The sequence below is a fragment of the Corvus cornix genome, chromosome 7 (genome assembly GCF_000738735.6).
Source record: "Corvus cornix cornix isolate S_Up_H32 chromosome 7, ASM73873v5, whole genome shotgun sequence".
Lineage (NCBI taxonomy): Eukaryota > Metazoa > Chordata > Aves > Passeriformes > Corvidae > Corvus > Corvus cornix.
The window spans coordinates 38078264-38094423 of record NC_046337.1 but is presented as its reverse complement, the minus strand read 5'-3'; the positions used below and the strand labels follow the sequence as shown (position 1 = coordinate 38094423).

At 47.4% G+C, this 16160-nt stretch overlaps 1 protein-coding gene across 11 annotated transcripts in view; it reads right to left on the bottom strand.

Annotated features, from left to right (window-relative positions):
- Nucleotides 1–16160, bottom strand: part of TRPM8 (transient receptor potential cation channel subfamily M member 8) — an 87533-nt gene that overhangs the window by 5121 nt on the left and 66252 nt on the right. For 7 of the 11 annotated variants that reach the window (XR_002047439.3, XM_039555156.1, XM_039555155.1 and 4 more), the window contains 14 exons: nt 15569–15766; nt 14662–14764; nt 13997–14115; nt 13046–13336; nt 12615–12710; nt 12049–12211; nt 10421–10566; nt 9782–9894; nt 8987–9203; nt 6439–6530; nt 5595–5733; nt 4670–4841; nt 4322–4499; nt 1724–1914 (listed from right to left, as the gene is read on the bottom strand). Coding sequence is in view for 10 of the 11 variants with exons in the window: in XM_039555156.1 (XP_039411090.1) it covers nt 1724–1914; nt 4322–4499; nt 4670–4841; nt 5595–5733; nt 6439–6530; nt 8987–9203; nt 9782–9894; nt 10421–10566; nt 12049–12211; nt 12615–12710; nt 13046–13336; nt 13997–14115; nt 14662–14764; nt 15569–15766 (2218 nt within the window). In the remaining variant the exon portion in view is untranslated. The remainder of the gene's footprint in view (nt 1–1723; nt 1915–4321; nt 4500–4669; nt 4842–5594; nt 5734–6438; nt 6531–8986; nt 9204–9781; nt 9895–10420; nt 10567–12048; nt 12212–12614; nt 12711–13045; nt 13337–13996; nt 14116–14661; nt 14765–15568; nt 15767–16160) is intronic. The other 4 variants (XM_019291023.3, XM_010407900.4, XM_039555158.1 and 1 more) reach the window with 2 other exon arrangements.

Genomic DNA, 16160 nt, shown 5'->3' with positions numbered 1-16160 from the left:
GGAAATGTATTTGAAGAAAAAAAATAGTTAATTTGTCTTTCCAAAGCCAAGATGCAAAAAGGCTGGGTCGTTGTGTGCATTCAGAGGTTAATGTTCCCTTCTCCACATCCTGAGCACTCGCAGCCCCACTGCCCACCCAGGACACAGCTCTGACAGAGGTGACACCAATGCCTTTCATCAAATGCTCCTGGCAACCAGAGGCACTTAAAAATACAAACTACGAGCAAACATAAAACCCAAAAACCCCCACACAAACAAACAAACAAACAAACACCTTAAAAACCCCCAACCTTACAAGCTCCAAAAATCTTTCTGGATTTTTCTGAGTCTTGGTTAACACAGGTGCCTCTGCTTCAACAAGCACAGGATATTCCAGCAAGTTCCCATCTAGGTTTGAGCTTTCCATTTGTTTCTACGTTATCCCCTACTGGACCATTAAGAGTAACACATGTTAAGAAGCATGATTTTTCATTGAATTGAAACACTCCAGAACGATGAAGAATTGTCTTCTCTAAAAAGCATTTTGTAGTGATGCTGTAAATTCAGGAGTGATACATAGCAGCCCACTCTGAAGCATGAAAGTCCTCCAGGGTAGTACTTCAGCATTTTATCCTGTTCCAAGAGGACAGCACAAACCACATGGGTTTAAATAAAAAAAAAAAAAAATAACTGAGACAAAAGAAGCCCGGAGCTGGCAAATGACTGAAGACCTGTTTCTTCCACCCAGAGCTCCTCGGACCTCTCACAGCCCTCAACTGTTCTCCCACATTCCATTTAAGCACCCAAATCCCAACCATTTCCAGAGGAGTTAAATGGGGAAGGCAGGATTTTACAACAGTCAATACATCAGTGTGCTTCCTCCACGCAGTTCTCGGTTCTATCATCAGCAAAACCACAATCATTTTCTAGCTCTAATTAATTCTCCCGTTCTTTCAGAGCTGCAACATCAACTTGCATCATTTGAGCAGGAATATCTGCCATCAAACAGCTTCCCCAGCAAGGAATCCACACAGCCAGATCTGGACAGCCAAAATGATTTAGTGCTAAGCAATTTTATACCCCAAAGCAGGCTCTTCCTCCTAAACTAGTAACAAATCCAGCCTGTGCTGCAGGGCAACAGGCAGGTTGCTGATGGATGGGAATGAGCCTGTCAATTAACTCAACTTATCCTCTCCCAGCTGAGAAAACAGTACATTTGTTGGGGGGGAAGCTTGTTAAAACAATTCCTATCTGTGTCCTCTGACAGAGAAATCAAAGGAGAAACAGCTAGAGAACTGACTTGCCATGTTTTTGAGGTGGTTTGCTCATTTAGCTACATCCAGAGGGCCAGGAAACTGTTTATTCTCTTTCAGTTGCTCCCTAGCAAGCAGAATGAATTACAAAGAAGCCAAACCCACAACCTTGCAAAACTGGGAAACAGCACAGGCAGCCCTTAAGAGTTAGGATTAATTTGAAGTCTTAATTGATTTACATACACGAGGCAATTCTACCTCGAAATGGCTCGGACAAGAAAGCATTGCATAAATCTCACTTGAAAACTTGAATCTTGCTGCAGAGATTTCCAGCAGCACAGAGGATTTGCATGACAGAGCTCTACACTGCCCCTGGAAATTTCCCAGCACGGCACAAAATGCTTGGAATGAGCACAGGATGCCAGGGAGGAACTGCAATGCACCTGCTGCAGAGCTGACTTTGGGGCACCAAGGAAAAACATCCAACTCACAACAGATCGATGGCTCTTTGCTCTCCTTATTACAGCAGCACTTGAAGCATTTCCTCAGCACCATGAATATGTAGGCAAAGATGACAAAGGGGAAGGGGATGGTCAAGCGGCTGCAGTACTCCTGGACCAGGAAGTAACGCTGGAACTTCCACACCTGGTCGTTGTTCTCCTGCACGGATCCAACAGTGTAACTAGGGGGAAGAGAGAACACACCCAGGGTTAGCTGTTCACCCAAGAGCTGCACCAGAGCCAAGGAACACAGAGAGCATTCCTCCACTGTACCAGGGCATGGTTTGATAGTCACAGGATCCCACAGCGGTTTGGGTTGGGAGTGACCCTAAAGCCCATCCCATTCCACCCCTTCCATGGGCAGGGACACCTCCCACTGTCCCAGGCTGCTCCCAGCCCCAATGTCCAGCCTGGCCTTGGACACTGCCAGGGATCCAGGGGCAGCCCCAGCTGCTCTGGGCACCCTGTGCCAGGGCCTGCCCACCCTGCCAGGGAACAATTCCTTCCCAATCTCCCATCCATCCCTGCCCTCTGGCACTGGGAAGCCATTCCCTGTGTCCTGTCCCTCCATGCCTTGTCCCCAGTCCCTCTGCAGCTCTCCTGGAGCCCCTTTAGGCTCTGCAAGGAGCTCTGAGCTCTCCCTGGAGCCTTCCCTTCTCCAGGTGAGCACCCCCAGCTCTCCCAGCCTGGCTCCAGAGGGGCTCCAGCCCTTGGAGCATCCCCGCTGGACTCGCTCCAGCAGCTCTGTGGCCTTCTGATATTAGGGGCCCCAGTCATTCCGAAGGTGGTAATTTTTATTGAGTAGGAGGTTATTTGGTTTGTTCTCCTCCTTAGAGAGTAATGTGCAAATGGGAGGAACTAAGCAGGAAAAAAAAACCCTTGAAGTTACAAATCAACCAGAAAAAATCTGAATAGGGAGAAAATACTCCATGTACTTTTACTACCTCAGTCCTAGGCAATCTTCTTCTAGCCTAGACACACGAAAACAGGATGCTTCTTCACAAGATATTGCATCTTTTTAATTCACCAGATAACTTCTTTCTTAGGAATAAAACCCAAACCTAAAACTAAAACACTTACAAATAACTTGAAAAGCTCCTGAGATTTTCAGTAGAGGTATTAAGGACACTCCAAGCACGGATCAAACCCACGGCACTAAGCAGTGTATGAACCCAGCAAAGCAACAACCCACAGGAGTGAACAGTGAAAGGCTGCCTGGCCTTTAAATGGCAGATAGATGCTCCCAAAATGCCTCTGCTGGGAGCCTAATGGACCTTTACATGAGATAAATGAAAACCTTCACCTGGTGGAAATTGTCTTTTTGTTTAAAAGATAAACACAACTGGTAAAAACTAGGGATTTTTTTTACTGGCAAACCAGCATAAATTAGAGCATTTACCATTGGGTGCTGTATAAGTAAGTGTTCTAGCAAATACTAAAGGTTTTTAGGGTAGCTCTGGCTTATTGCTACACCTTCCTTCATTATTGTGAGGTACTCGCACCCTTCCTAGGGAGTATGAGCATGATTGTCTGTCCCCAGGTCCTTGCAGGTCAGGAAAACACAGATGTGCTGCGCCAGTCCTGGCTGCCTTGCCAAAAATCACATTTCTGACTGTCTTTAGAGTCCAGGTCAGCCTGGGGACAAAGGTTCAGAGCTGAGGGGAGAGCAGATCCTACATCTGAGGCGTTCTCAGCCCTATCACATGCAAACATATCAAGCCAGGAAACACCGGCAGTGTCCTTCAGATGGGAGATCCTCTTGAGGAGCACCAAGAGTCCTGTCAATACTCCTGTTGCCAAAGCAAGCACCTGCCAAGGTACCATCAAAACACAAAAATAAACCTAGTGGTCCTCAAGAAGGGTGGCCAGAGGTTTTGAGTACTCTTGTTATGTTGTGAGTGAGTGTAAAGCAGAAAAGGAGCAGGGCTAGGAATGGGAACAGAGCCACAGCACTAATGCAACTGCATTCCCAAGTGAGACAGGAAGGCAACACACCCCTCTAAAGTCTGATATGAAAGACTTCCCATGATTAACTCAACTCTCTGCCAGAGCTTGCAGTGGAAACAACAAAGATTTCTGGAAGAAGCTGAGGAAGATTTTCCCTACTCTTGCTGGTCTAGAGATGATGGCACTTTGCAAGACAAAGTCCTTTTCTGTGTCCCAAGGGGATGTGGTCCATCGCCTGTGGTGCAAGTCAGAACAATAAATGGCAGGTCCATCAAAGCAGTAACAGACCCATCCTCAGCACAGGGCAGTTCAGGTTAATAAAACCACAGTGCCCTGAAGAGACAATGATAACAACTCATTTATTCACTCCAGCAAGGTCACTTGGGCAGCAACTCCCACCTGGAAAGGCCCTGACCCAGTGTGGCCCACGGGGGGTCACACCAAGCCCACCGTGCAGAGGATGCTTAGAGATGGAGTCAAAGGACAGGCAGCAATCCCTCCCCAGGACCCTGCACCAGCTTCCACCAAGCTGCTGTCAGAGATGCAGAGGCAAGGGCTGGCTCCCTGCTGTTTCCCAGCACTCCACTCCCTTTCCCAGAGATGTGTCACTGGCCGGGAAGCCACCGCTGCGTCGTTACGTACCCGAACATGGCCACGAGCAGGTTCACAAGAAGGATGTTGGTGGAGAGCATGTAGATGCACACGAGGGGAATGGTGATCCACTCCGGGAAGCGGGGCTGGTTGTTGGCATCCAGCTCCACGCACAAGGGCTTGGACTCGTTCCCAGAAAAAGTGCAGTGGTCAAAGTTGTAGGTGGTACCTCAGAGGGCGAGAGGGGAGAGCAAACAGTGAACTCCTCATTCTGCTGGGCCCAGCCCCAGGTCCTGCCCTCATCCCTGTGGCCTCCCCATCAGACTTGGAGGCAAGGGGTCAGCACAGGGCTGGACAACCTCTAGGACAGAGCCTTCCACCCTCCCAGAAGATAAATACCATCAATATCATCAGGGTACTGGCCAAACATGGCCAGGTAGGGCTCGTAGATGACCGACCGGAAGATCCACTCCCAGCGGTGCTCGTTCTTCCTCAGGATGCCTTGCCTGGCCACACCAAAGGCCACCATCCACACAGCGAAGAGGAAGAGGAAGAAGAAGACATCTATCATCTGAAAAAGGACAACAGGCATCAGTGCCCCCCTGCAGGTCTGTTGCGAGCCACGTGTGGCTTTTTGCTCCCACCTTCACCAACGCACACGGTGATAACTGACCGCTCCCATGCGGGGAACTTCAACAGTGTTTATGCAACCATAAAAGCCAGGCATGCTCTGGAACACAGGATACCCCCCTGGCATCAGACAGGCTCCACAAAAGCCAGAACCACATACAAGGACTGTGGCTGCAGCCCCTGCAGCCAGCTATGAGGTGAAAGCTTCTGGAAATGCCACTCCGGATGGCTTCCAACCAGCATTTACAGCCCAGACCCTCTGGCCAATAGTTTCATGAATTTCTAGCCCTGTATGAGAGGCTCCTCAGCACCCTCTTCCTCAGGTACTTGTGTGATGGATGCAGGGGAGGACCAAAATCCTTCTCTTGTACCATCTATCATCCCTGTCTTGTTAGGGGAACACTCATGTGAGCAACAGAAATACCACTGAAATGTTTGAGACATGGAAGACAAAAGCTACTAGGAAGCAATTTTCCTCTTCTGTTCTTCAGCCTGACCCTTATTCTTTCCCTTGGCACAGAAAAATGCCCTGCTCTTAATCAGCTCCCATTTAAATCTTAATTCATCCTGTTTAGCAGATTTAACTTGCTGCCATCATCAGAATGTGCTGATTTCACTCTTAAGGAAAGAGGGGAAAAAAAAAAAGTGTCACATCATTTATTTAGACACTCTTGAATAGCTGCCAGAATCTTACCATCCTCTGCAGCATAATAATTTTGGGTCCTAGATTCCTGCTAACTGTGAAAATATGGATGAGCCTCAGGGTAAAAACTATGTAGTCCAAACAGAAAATGACTCTCCCAGAATACCAAGAGCTTTCATCAGAGTGAAGCCTGATGGAGACAGTAAAAGAAAACAAAGAGAAGCCTTGGGTGAATCATGCAGAAATCAGAAGAAAACACACAAACATTGAAATGGGGAGGGCAAAATGAGTAACTGGAAAGCAGAGCACAGCTATCCTGGGCCCCCACCCCCCCCCATCTAACAACAGGTGACAGAAATGGTTAATGCACACCTTGTTTACACCCCTTCCTCCTTACATGCATCATCCCTGCATTTTGTCTTACCCTTAAAGCTATTAACAGCAAAGGAATTTGTACCTGGAGCTACTGCCATGGCCCCCCACAAGCACCACACTGCACTGAGGCAACATGGACCAAGTTACAGCTGACTGAACAATTGCTTCGGACAATGTGTTTCCATCATTTCACTGCCATGGTTTTTAACTCACCCCATCATGTAAAACAGCTTCTGGGAGATAACGACACTGTTAGGCTGCTGTAGGGGCAATCACAATCCCCTTAAATACAACACAGAGCCCAGACAGTCATACTAAATAGTCAGTAACAGGAGCCGGAGAAAATCCTAAAGATCTCCTGACCTTTTTATAAGTCAATACTTGGCAATGCTTGGGGCCTTCAGAAAGGACAGGGAATTTCATGAACACACTGCTTCCCCAAAATTTCATTACAGGTTGTAGTCAAAACCCAGCAAGGAAGCAAAGCCATACCATGGACGCAAGAAAAGGTACGACTCACCTGAACACAATCCCTGCTATGAAGTAGAAGATTGCAAGAGTATCCATAACATTCCACAGGTCTGAGAAATACTTGCTGCCGTTCATGTACCACTGGGAAGGGAAGAGAACAGAAAGTAACCCCCACACAGCACAGTTTCCTTGCCCAATTCACTTTTTGTCACACAACAGGTACACCAGAGTTCAGATGGCTTTCAATTTCCCCAAAAAGAGGGGTGTAATGTATCCAGCAATGGCACAAGTTACTGGTAACCTCTCTTCTGGGGTCTTGGTGTGACCCATGAAGCACTGTGGGGAAATAGAGGTCACAGTCTAAGGGTAGCTGATGTATCCTGGCTGCTCTTCCTTCACAGAGCTCATTCCCTAACCTGTCCCCGGCTACAGGCACATGCTTTGGATCCAAGATGCAGATTTAATTTATTCTTTTAATTACGCAGCTCCCATTTCTGAATTGCAAGCCTAGTGAGAATCTCTGCTCATTCCCAGATTGACTGGCGCAGCAGCCTGGATCCAAAGCCTGTGCAAGAACCAACTTCTGGAGTCAATTCAGAGGTGACTTGTAAGAACAAGAAGCTTAATCAGGAGAAACCTCTGCCAGGCCTGGAGAAATAAACTGTGTCCCCAGCCATTATTATTTTTAATTTCAGTTTTCATTGGAATAATCAAAGCTGCAGGGAGTACTGCCCAGTGACTCTCTTAACTGGCATATCCAAGGAAGGTAATTCTGCCCTTAGTATTTCTACAGGAAACAGAAATCAAGGGGAGTTTTCTCCTAGGTGCTGTCTCTGCCCAGTAGCTCCCTAAATCAAACACTCAGGGTTAAAGTGCACAGAGGTTGTGCCCAGATTCCTTCTCCACTGGAGAGAACAGGGCTTTCCTTCACACCCCACCAGTCTACCCACTCACCTGGCTGGAGGCTACCTCCATGTGGCTAAGGAGACAGCAGGGAAAAGGCCCCTCCGATTTCACTATGGCCACGACAGCTCTAAATGAGACTGAGAGCAGCTCCAGCTACTTACAACTCCCTGGGACCATCAGAGCTGAAATCAGGGCTGAGCCCATGGCTTACAGGTCAGAGATTGCCCCAGACCAAGGGCTGCTTTCTCCCCAAAACTGGTTATTCAACTGCAGCAGCTACAGTGGAACCCCAGGCACGCTACTCTTACTTAGCCTTGGATGTGAAAACAAAACCTGAGATACCCCTCTCTTCTTTTTTCCTTTAAATATAAAGGACACAGATACAATTTTGATGCAGAGTTAGACCAAGGCATATATGGTCTATCTCAGAGGATGCCAGGGAGGAAATTCCCTGAGAAGTTTAGAGGATTGGGACGCTGCTCTGCATTCTGCTCCGTTTCTCCTCCCCAGGACAACAGCTTTGCAGCCAGAACAGTGGCTACAGAACTTTAAATCTTCAATGAAGTCTATGTTTTAGCTGCCTCCACTGTCAAACTGGTAGAGTCTGGCCACCAGTTACTAATGGGAATTGCAGCAGCTCTATCCGCTCAGGGTAGTGAGAAAAAGGGACATTGTGAGCAAAATAAGGTTTCTATCCCTAAGGCTTTCCCCCAGGACTTTTGCTGGGTATACACAGGATGTGCAAGGACAGGTCCAGAGACACCAGAACCTAAATCAGCAGAAACAAACACTCCATTAGTGTTCTCATTGCAAAGAAATATTTTACTTTCCCCCCCATTTTCTTAGCAAGTAAAGTTGCCATAAACAGGGTTCCACCTTGACTATTAAAAGGGGAAAAGACCACAGGAACATCAGCAGCACAAACATCATCTGAGCTCACGTAAAAAACATTACTGCAGGGTGGGATGATCCCACAGATCACCCACAAACACTTGTGAGGCCACTCAGGCCTTACAGGAGAGCCAGAAAGCAGCACTGCACCAAACCCACACACCCACTGCTCTTCTGACTCCCCCAGCATCCTCCCACTGCTCTGACCACAGCCTGGCAGAGACCAGCTTGCCCAAAACCCAACAGATTCCATGGGAAGTGAGGAGAAGATACCAGCTACGTGGCTGGCCATAAAGGCACTCCCACATGGTGTTCCCACACCACAAGTAATCCAAAGCTGGTCCCTGAGTCCACACTAAACCAGCAGAAACTGTACAGATGATTAAAAGCTAACAGAAATGCATAAAGATATGTGGCTTATCAGCAAAATAAAAAAATAAAAGGGGTGGGATGTAGAGAAGAGAGGCAGGAATGACCTAATCTAAAGGTATGCACCCAGACAAACGTGCTAAATCTGACCCTTTATTATCAACTGCTTTGGCAAGCCCAGCATTCCTGGGAAATAGCTGCACTGGCATCAGCTTATCCTCTTGGTGCACAGACACTGCAGCTACAGGGCCACAAGCAGGAATTAAACATCAGAGGAAAAAAATCCCTCGTTGAGCCCTGAACTGCCTGAACATCTCTCCTAGGAAGTGGTTCCCCTGCCCCTGAGCACCACCCAGCACTGCCTTGGAGGGGAAAAACCACCCGGCTTTGGCTCTAACACTAAACTTTTTGGGGTTGCAAGCGCTGCCTACTTGTCTCACTTCATCACAAAGCAGAATGAAGACCAGCACGTAAAGGATGATCTCCAGGGCTGTGGGTTCCTTCTGGAAATCCATAAGCAACACGTAGGCGAAGAGCAACAGGAAAGCAATGTAGAAGATGACGTTCCAGGAGAAGACCACAAAGGGAGAAGTGAAGAAAGACACATAATACAAGAAGAGTTTCTTACTCTTCTCCACAGGCTTTTTCCTGAGGAATTAAAAGAGGGAAAAGGTCTCAAAGCATAGCTTTTATGCCTGGAAACATTTGTGTTCTTCAAGGTCAAAGTGAGAAAGGTGCAAAGTCCAGCTCAGGGTGTTACTTTAGAGGTAAGGACATCCCACATCCACTGCCCTCAGGCACTTTCCAGTGAACTGGTACATCTTCCAGCTTGGATAGGGCTTGGAGAGACCTGGGCTAGTGGAAGGTGTCCCTGCTCATGGCAGGGGCTGAAACAAGGTAAGCTTCAAGGTCCCTTCCAACCCAAACCGTCCTGTGATTCTATGATCTCAAATCCAAGATCAGAGTGAAACACTGTCAGAAGCTCGTTCAGCTTTTCACTACCTTTATTTAAGACTGACTGAACACTAGGACACGTCCCCCAGAGTGGCTGTGGAGTCTCCACCCTTGGAGATATCCAAAACTGGACACAGTCATGGGCAACCTGCTCCAGCTGATCCTGTTAGCTGGAAGATCATCACCCAGCCCGACTTACCCTAAGATTCTACAACTAACTGACTTCCTCTCCCTCTGAAAAAATTTCCCATTAATGAAAAACCAGTTATTACCTGAAGGAGATGAAACCACAGCCTATTAAAGGGAAAAAGAACAGGCACAGTATGATCTTCCAGTTCTTAGTGTCTCTTGAAATCTCTCCATACCACTGCTTAGAAAGGAAATTCTGCAAGGAAGAAGGAAACACCCTCATTTGTTCTAACAGCAACAAAATAACCTAGGAATGCTATTAGAGAACGTTTGATTTGGGAAAAATAAACCCTAAACTTTCAGATTTCAATCAAAATACTTGAGATTCCTGTTTCAACAACACAGAAAGCTTTCTGCATCAGCAACAGCATGCTGGCTCCTTAGTGCAGCCATCCTCCATCTACATGATGAGGAGTTTAAAATGAGGCTGAGCAGGACCTGACCTGATTGATGGAACACTTATAAACCATTGCAATATATGCAATGCTCATCCATGCTGGCTGTTACACCCACACTGTGCACACCCAGAGCTGTGCCAGAGCAGAAATCACTTCAGGCAGCCTTTATTACCCAGCTCATTACGATTTATAGCCTGAAGTAAAGGTTTTTCCCTCATGATTTACATCTGTGGGTAAATCAGCCACCCCCTGTTTCCAGAGGGGGAGCCACACCCCCTGTTAGATCACAAGAGGTACAGTACACCTTTTCTACACTGCCATTACCTGCACACCTGGCTGGGCAATAAACTGCTGGTCCTTGGCTTCCACGGCTAGCTCCAGACAGTTGCTCACTCCCCAGGCTTCACAGGAGTAAGTCAGCAGCTGCTCAGCCAGGTCTTCATCGTTGCTGTAGCACTCAGTGAACAGCTCTGGAAGAAAGAAGCAGCTCCACACTGAGCTCCAACTTCAATTTCCCACCAGCCCGGGTGCAAACATCTTCAGGGTAATATTTGTAACATCAAAGCATGCAGACACAAGAACGCTTCTCATGTTTTCAGCACTGCAGAACGACTGTGCATCGCTTTACAACCCCACTGCACATCTTAAACTTCCATACAGAACTCATGTCTGGATGGAAACCAGAACACTAAATGGACACAGAGAGCACTTAGTTCTGCATGAAAAGATTGAGTAAAAAACATTAATTTCTCCTTAAATGACTCAGTAAATCTACTTATTTTGCCCTCTTTTCTTAAATTCCATCTGGCACTGACCTAATCAATTACAGTCAGACCCATATTAACATCTGGGTTGGAAAAGTCCGAATCTGATGCCTTTTCACTGGGAAATGCACTGTTCACTCCTTAGTGACTTGCTATATCATCAGGCCTGAGGGATGTAGATACTTTTTAAAAAGTCTATCTAAGCAGTTTTTGCTCTGTGGAGTAGGAGATACTCTCTGGAAACAAGCAAGATACTTCCAGTGTGGCCTTGTACTGCTCCTTATAAAGTCACAGAATCATTTAGGTTGGAAAAGACCTCTAAGGTCAAGTCCAACCATTAAGTCAGCACTGCTAGGTCCACCACCAAAGCCATTCCCCAAGTGCCAAAAACCAAGGCCCACCCATGGGGATTTTCCAGACATGGCTAAATGAGGCCAGGACAGAACTGGTTTGGTCCTGTGGTGACATCACCTCAGTGAGAAGATTGGACTGGACACTTCCAGAAGCCCTTTCCAGCAGCACTCCTGTGGTTTCCTATTCAGCTGTTTCCAATTACCCTTTACCTGTCACCTGCTCTGACTTGGGGAGGTTTTCAGCACAGGCAAGACATAACCCCTGAAAAAGTCCCCAAGGTACCACTGTGTTGCATCTCCCTCCAAATTAAGACGCCACCATCCTGCACCACAGGATCTTGTCATCTTATTGTAAGTAAGGCCTATGATTTTGCTGTTCAAAACTTAGGAATTCAATCTACTTTTTACATGCAACTTGTTCTCAATTCCCCAAAAGCACACCCACAAATCTGAAGGGTGGATTTTCCCAACTTGCATTTTACAAGTACTCAATATGGAAAGTTTCCCTTTTTCCATATTCTCCTTCCTGTTTGTTGGCACCCTTCTTCAGCCTTGCCAGTAGAGCTTTTCTTCAGCAGCTTTTCTTCCCCATGAAAGAAGTTCTCTACCCCAAAATAAACACCTCAGAACACCCATCTTTTGAAGCCAAGCTTTTAAGACAGGACACAAAATTACTACTGGGAACAAATGGCGTGGAAGAAATTTCCAAGCAGTAAAAACGCATGCTGACATTAAAGAAAAATTTTATTTCATGTTACATATCTATAGTTTTTAATTCCCTGGTCTCTGGCCCTTCCTACTGAATTCCTAAAGGACTCACAGAGCAGGCACTTACCTACTGCTCTTGTCTCATACTCGTTAGCGAGTTCCTCAGACTCACCAGCAGCATTTATATCGTTCTTCACCTTGGCCATGCTTTTCAGGAGCTTACTGGCCCCCAGGGCTGCCAAAGTGCAGCCTCTGGTCTGTGGGGAGAGAGTGAAGTCATGCAAATCCCTCTGTGAAGGGAACATGATCAGAGAATCCTAAAATCACAATGATTTGGGTTGGAAAGGACTTTAAAGACCATCTCATCCCAACCCCCTGCCATGCAGGGACACCTTCCACTATACCAGGTGGAATCCTTTAAAGATTATTCTCCATTTTGCAGCTTCTCAGTTCCCAGTCCAGAATCATCTATTTGATTCTACAATCATTAAATGACTGTCTAATCCAAGTTAGAAATTGGATTTCAGTCAAACACTCGGAACCAGAACCATCCAACCAGTGTCATCCAGCAATCACCTCCTCTTGTGGGGCTGTGTTTGCAGTTGGATGTGGAGCCTTCAAACACCTACAAACCAAAGACACACAACCCCACTGCACTGCCTGCAAGGAGGAATAAAGGAGAACTCAACTTACTTGCTCCCAAATGACTTTGGACAGCTCCTTCTTGTTCTGAAGAACTGACCAAATAAACAGAGCTTGCAACGGGTGCCTTGTGATAGGACACTCCTCCTGAAAAAGAGAGCAGGAACTCAGACCTAAGCTCACCAAATGTTTTCCAACTGGAACAAATCTGAGCCTGGATTCTCCTGCTTTCGTATTTTCTTCCTTTCACAGCCACCCCACCAACCCCTTCTCTCAGCTCTCTGCCAGTTGTCACACACTACCATGAGTGAAGTTATATTTGATATTTATACGAAAGGTTTGCATCTGACAAGGAAGAATCAGCCTCCCTGTTTCTCCTGAAGCTGGCATTAAAGGATATTTGGGTCAAAGGCATTTCCTGCTTTAACCACTGCAGTCCAGATCACCTCACTGACAGCAGGATCAAATTGCTCAGCACTCACTGCAAGCTGTATCTCCATCTCATCCTTGCTGTTTTTGTAGTCTCTCTTGAGACCCCTCCGGAAGTCCTCCACCATCTTCCACACGAAGGTGAGGAGGGCATCGTTGTAGGAGTTCTTGGCAATCTGCAGGTTCTTGAACACCAGGCTGCTGAAGTTGTTGGTGTACAGCTCCCTCAGGACCTCTGTGGTGAGGAACTTCCGCAGATTCAAGCCGTTTTCCAGGAAGAGTCGGACAAATTTGGGCCTGTCTTTCACCAAGGCTGTGAACATCACGTCCTGTAGGTCAGCAGACTAGGAAGAAATGAAAAAGTGTTAGGTAAAATTAGGTGCTTCCTAAGGCCTGACACATGGTACCTGTCACACTTTCATCAGAATCAGGTTTTTTCTGCAAGCAATTGCCTTTGCTGGATGGCCCAGAGCATTTTTGGCATGGGCAGATCACCTTTGCAACCAGTGATCCTAGAATAGATCATCATGGAACAATGAATCATGGCTTCATGGAGTAACCCGAGGTAGGAAAGGACCCACAAGGATCATGGAGCCCAACTCCTGGCCCTGCACAGACACCCCACCAACCCCACCCTGGGCATCCCTGAGAGAGTTGGCCCAGTGCTCCTTGGGCTCTGGCAGCCTCGGGGCCGTGCCCATTCCCTGGGGAGCCTGGGCAGTGCCCAGCAGCCTCTGGGGGAAGAGCCTTTCCCTGATACCCAACCTAACCCTGCCCTGGCACAGCTCCAGCCGTTCCCTGGGGCGCTGTCCCTGGCCACAGCAGAGACAAGAGGAGGAAGCAGCAGCTCCCAATGAGGAATGACCTGCTCTTCTCCAGGTTGAATGGAATGTGACAGGAGGAACAGACACTCTCTTACAGAGCCTGAGGTGCTGAGACAGTGCTTCCTGCTGGGATGTGTCCCTCCCCACAGCTCCCTGCACTCACACAGAAGGGGGCTGTACCTCCCAGTTTCGGTCATTGGTGAAGATCTCATCGCTGGCCAGGTCCAGCTGGTTCCACTCCAGCAGCAGCTTCAGCTGCCCATTCCAGTTATCCCTGTCATGCTCATTGGTGCTGAAAGCTGCAGAGGAGGAACAACCTCTGGTAAAGACCAGGCACATTTATCATCTCTGCCTCTCACACTACCAGGGCAAGACTCCTTCTAAGTGTCTTTCCCCAAACTCATGCACATCCTCCTGACTGGGGGTTGGAGGATGCTGGAGGCTCAGGGACATATTTATGGTCCAAGACAGGCCACAAAGGAGCTGCTAAGAGCACCTCATAACCAAGATCAGCACAGTGCTTCCTCCAGGCTCCTCAGTGTCCTGCACCCTCTACACTGAAGAGATTCTGCAGGATTCCCATTGGGGCCCTACCAGCATCCCCAAGGCTCTCAAAAACGCCTTCCCAATCATGTGGTTTGGATCTTGCCCACACTGAGGGATCCCATACTGCTGCTGTAGCCTGCCCACACCCCTTCAGAGAAAGACAAGCTCCACACTGTGGCAGGAGCTTACCTCTAGAGAGACAGCACTACTCTAAGGAAAGCTGTTCTAGAAAACAAACAGCCATCCTTTTTCTACTTACTCTTAAATCCCCAAATGAACCCAGAAAAACAATTACTTGCCTTTGTACAGGGCAAAGGAAATGGCATTGCTCACAATTTCATCTCCTGCTTCTTCTATTTTGATCACTGTCAGTAAATGAGGGCTCTCAAGGACTTCTTTGATCTACAAAAAGGAAAAGTTCCATTTCAAAGCAATCAAGGCTGTTTAGCAGCACTTCTCCTAGAGCCTTTTAAAAAGAAATTTGCCACCACATCGTAGCAAAGCTGCTTCTCATCAGTCCTGGTTTTTAACAAATTTAAGCAAGCCCAAATAGAAGCAGATAATGAGCTTGATTTTAAAGTCACCAAAGGACAATATTAATTATCCTCTGAACATACAGCAAATAACTGTGATTCCCCTATGTAGATCATCATTAACAAAAAGATATAATCTCAGTAATTAGAAGCTACTCCTAAAGTAGAAAAGATTGTGACAGCATAAGTCTCAACTTATGCCACGCAGTTTGTTAGAGAACAGTCTCTGTCTCCTTGAGCTTTATCAAAAATAGAGCTAATTCCTCACATTATGAAGTTTGATAAAGTTAGTTTCATTGTAGCACATAGAAGACAAATAATCTTAGCCATTTCTGATGCAGGAGGGAGGTACACTCCAAAGCATGGCCAGACAGGGAACACTGCCTTCAGCAGCTCCACACTCCACATGGAAAAGATCCTTCTGGAACCTTCTTAGCTTTCCTGTGACCAGCCATGGGCTGACTTGATTGCAGCCCCCACCCCCCACCGCTTTTGTTCTAATCCCTGTAGATTCAGAATTTCCCTTCTTTCAATCTGCACAGGTCTAACATGGCAAGGGGCCCTGCACACCCCGTAGGTATCACCAGATAGCAACAGCCCGGACTTGGAAGTCACCAGCTGCTCCCTCCCCACCCTCCTCCCACTTTCAGCTCCCACAGCACCCCACACTCACCCACTTGATCCAGCTCTCAGTCTCCTCTTCTGAGAGCCTGGAAATGGTGCGAGGCAGGAACCTGAGGAGGCTCTCCTTGACACAGGATGAGGCAAGAGTGCCTTCTGCCTCCATCAGGCTCGCAATGACATCAGCAATGCGGCCAGAGCCCTCCACCACCACACAGGGAATCTTGCTCTTGATGGCCACGTTGATGGACTAGGGAGGCAGAGAGGGAGAGCACATCACTTGAAGCATGACTGTTATTAGAGCCTGTTACTGAGTAAGGAAGCCTAGAGAACAACAGAAACCCAGGGTCCACAACAAGGAGTTTTATTATTATCCACTAATCCATTACCAGTGACAACCCTTTAAAGCATCATCCACCTAGTGAGAGAGGGCTGTGGAGAGCCCCACAGAGACTGGGGGTCAGAAATCACCATATGCCAAATTTTCATGGAATCACACAACAGCTTGTGTCAGGAGGGACCTTGAAGCTCATCCTGTCCCACCCCCTGCCACAGGCAGGGACACCTTCTACCGGACCAGGCTGCTCAGTGTTAGAGTGGATCAGCAGATCAGGACAACGGCCAAGTGGAAATGGCACTCGGGT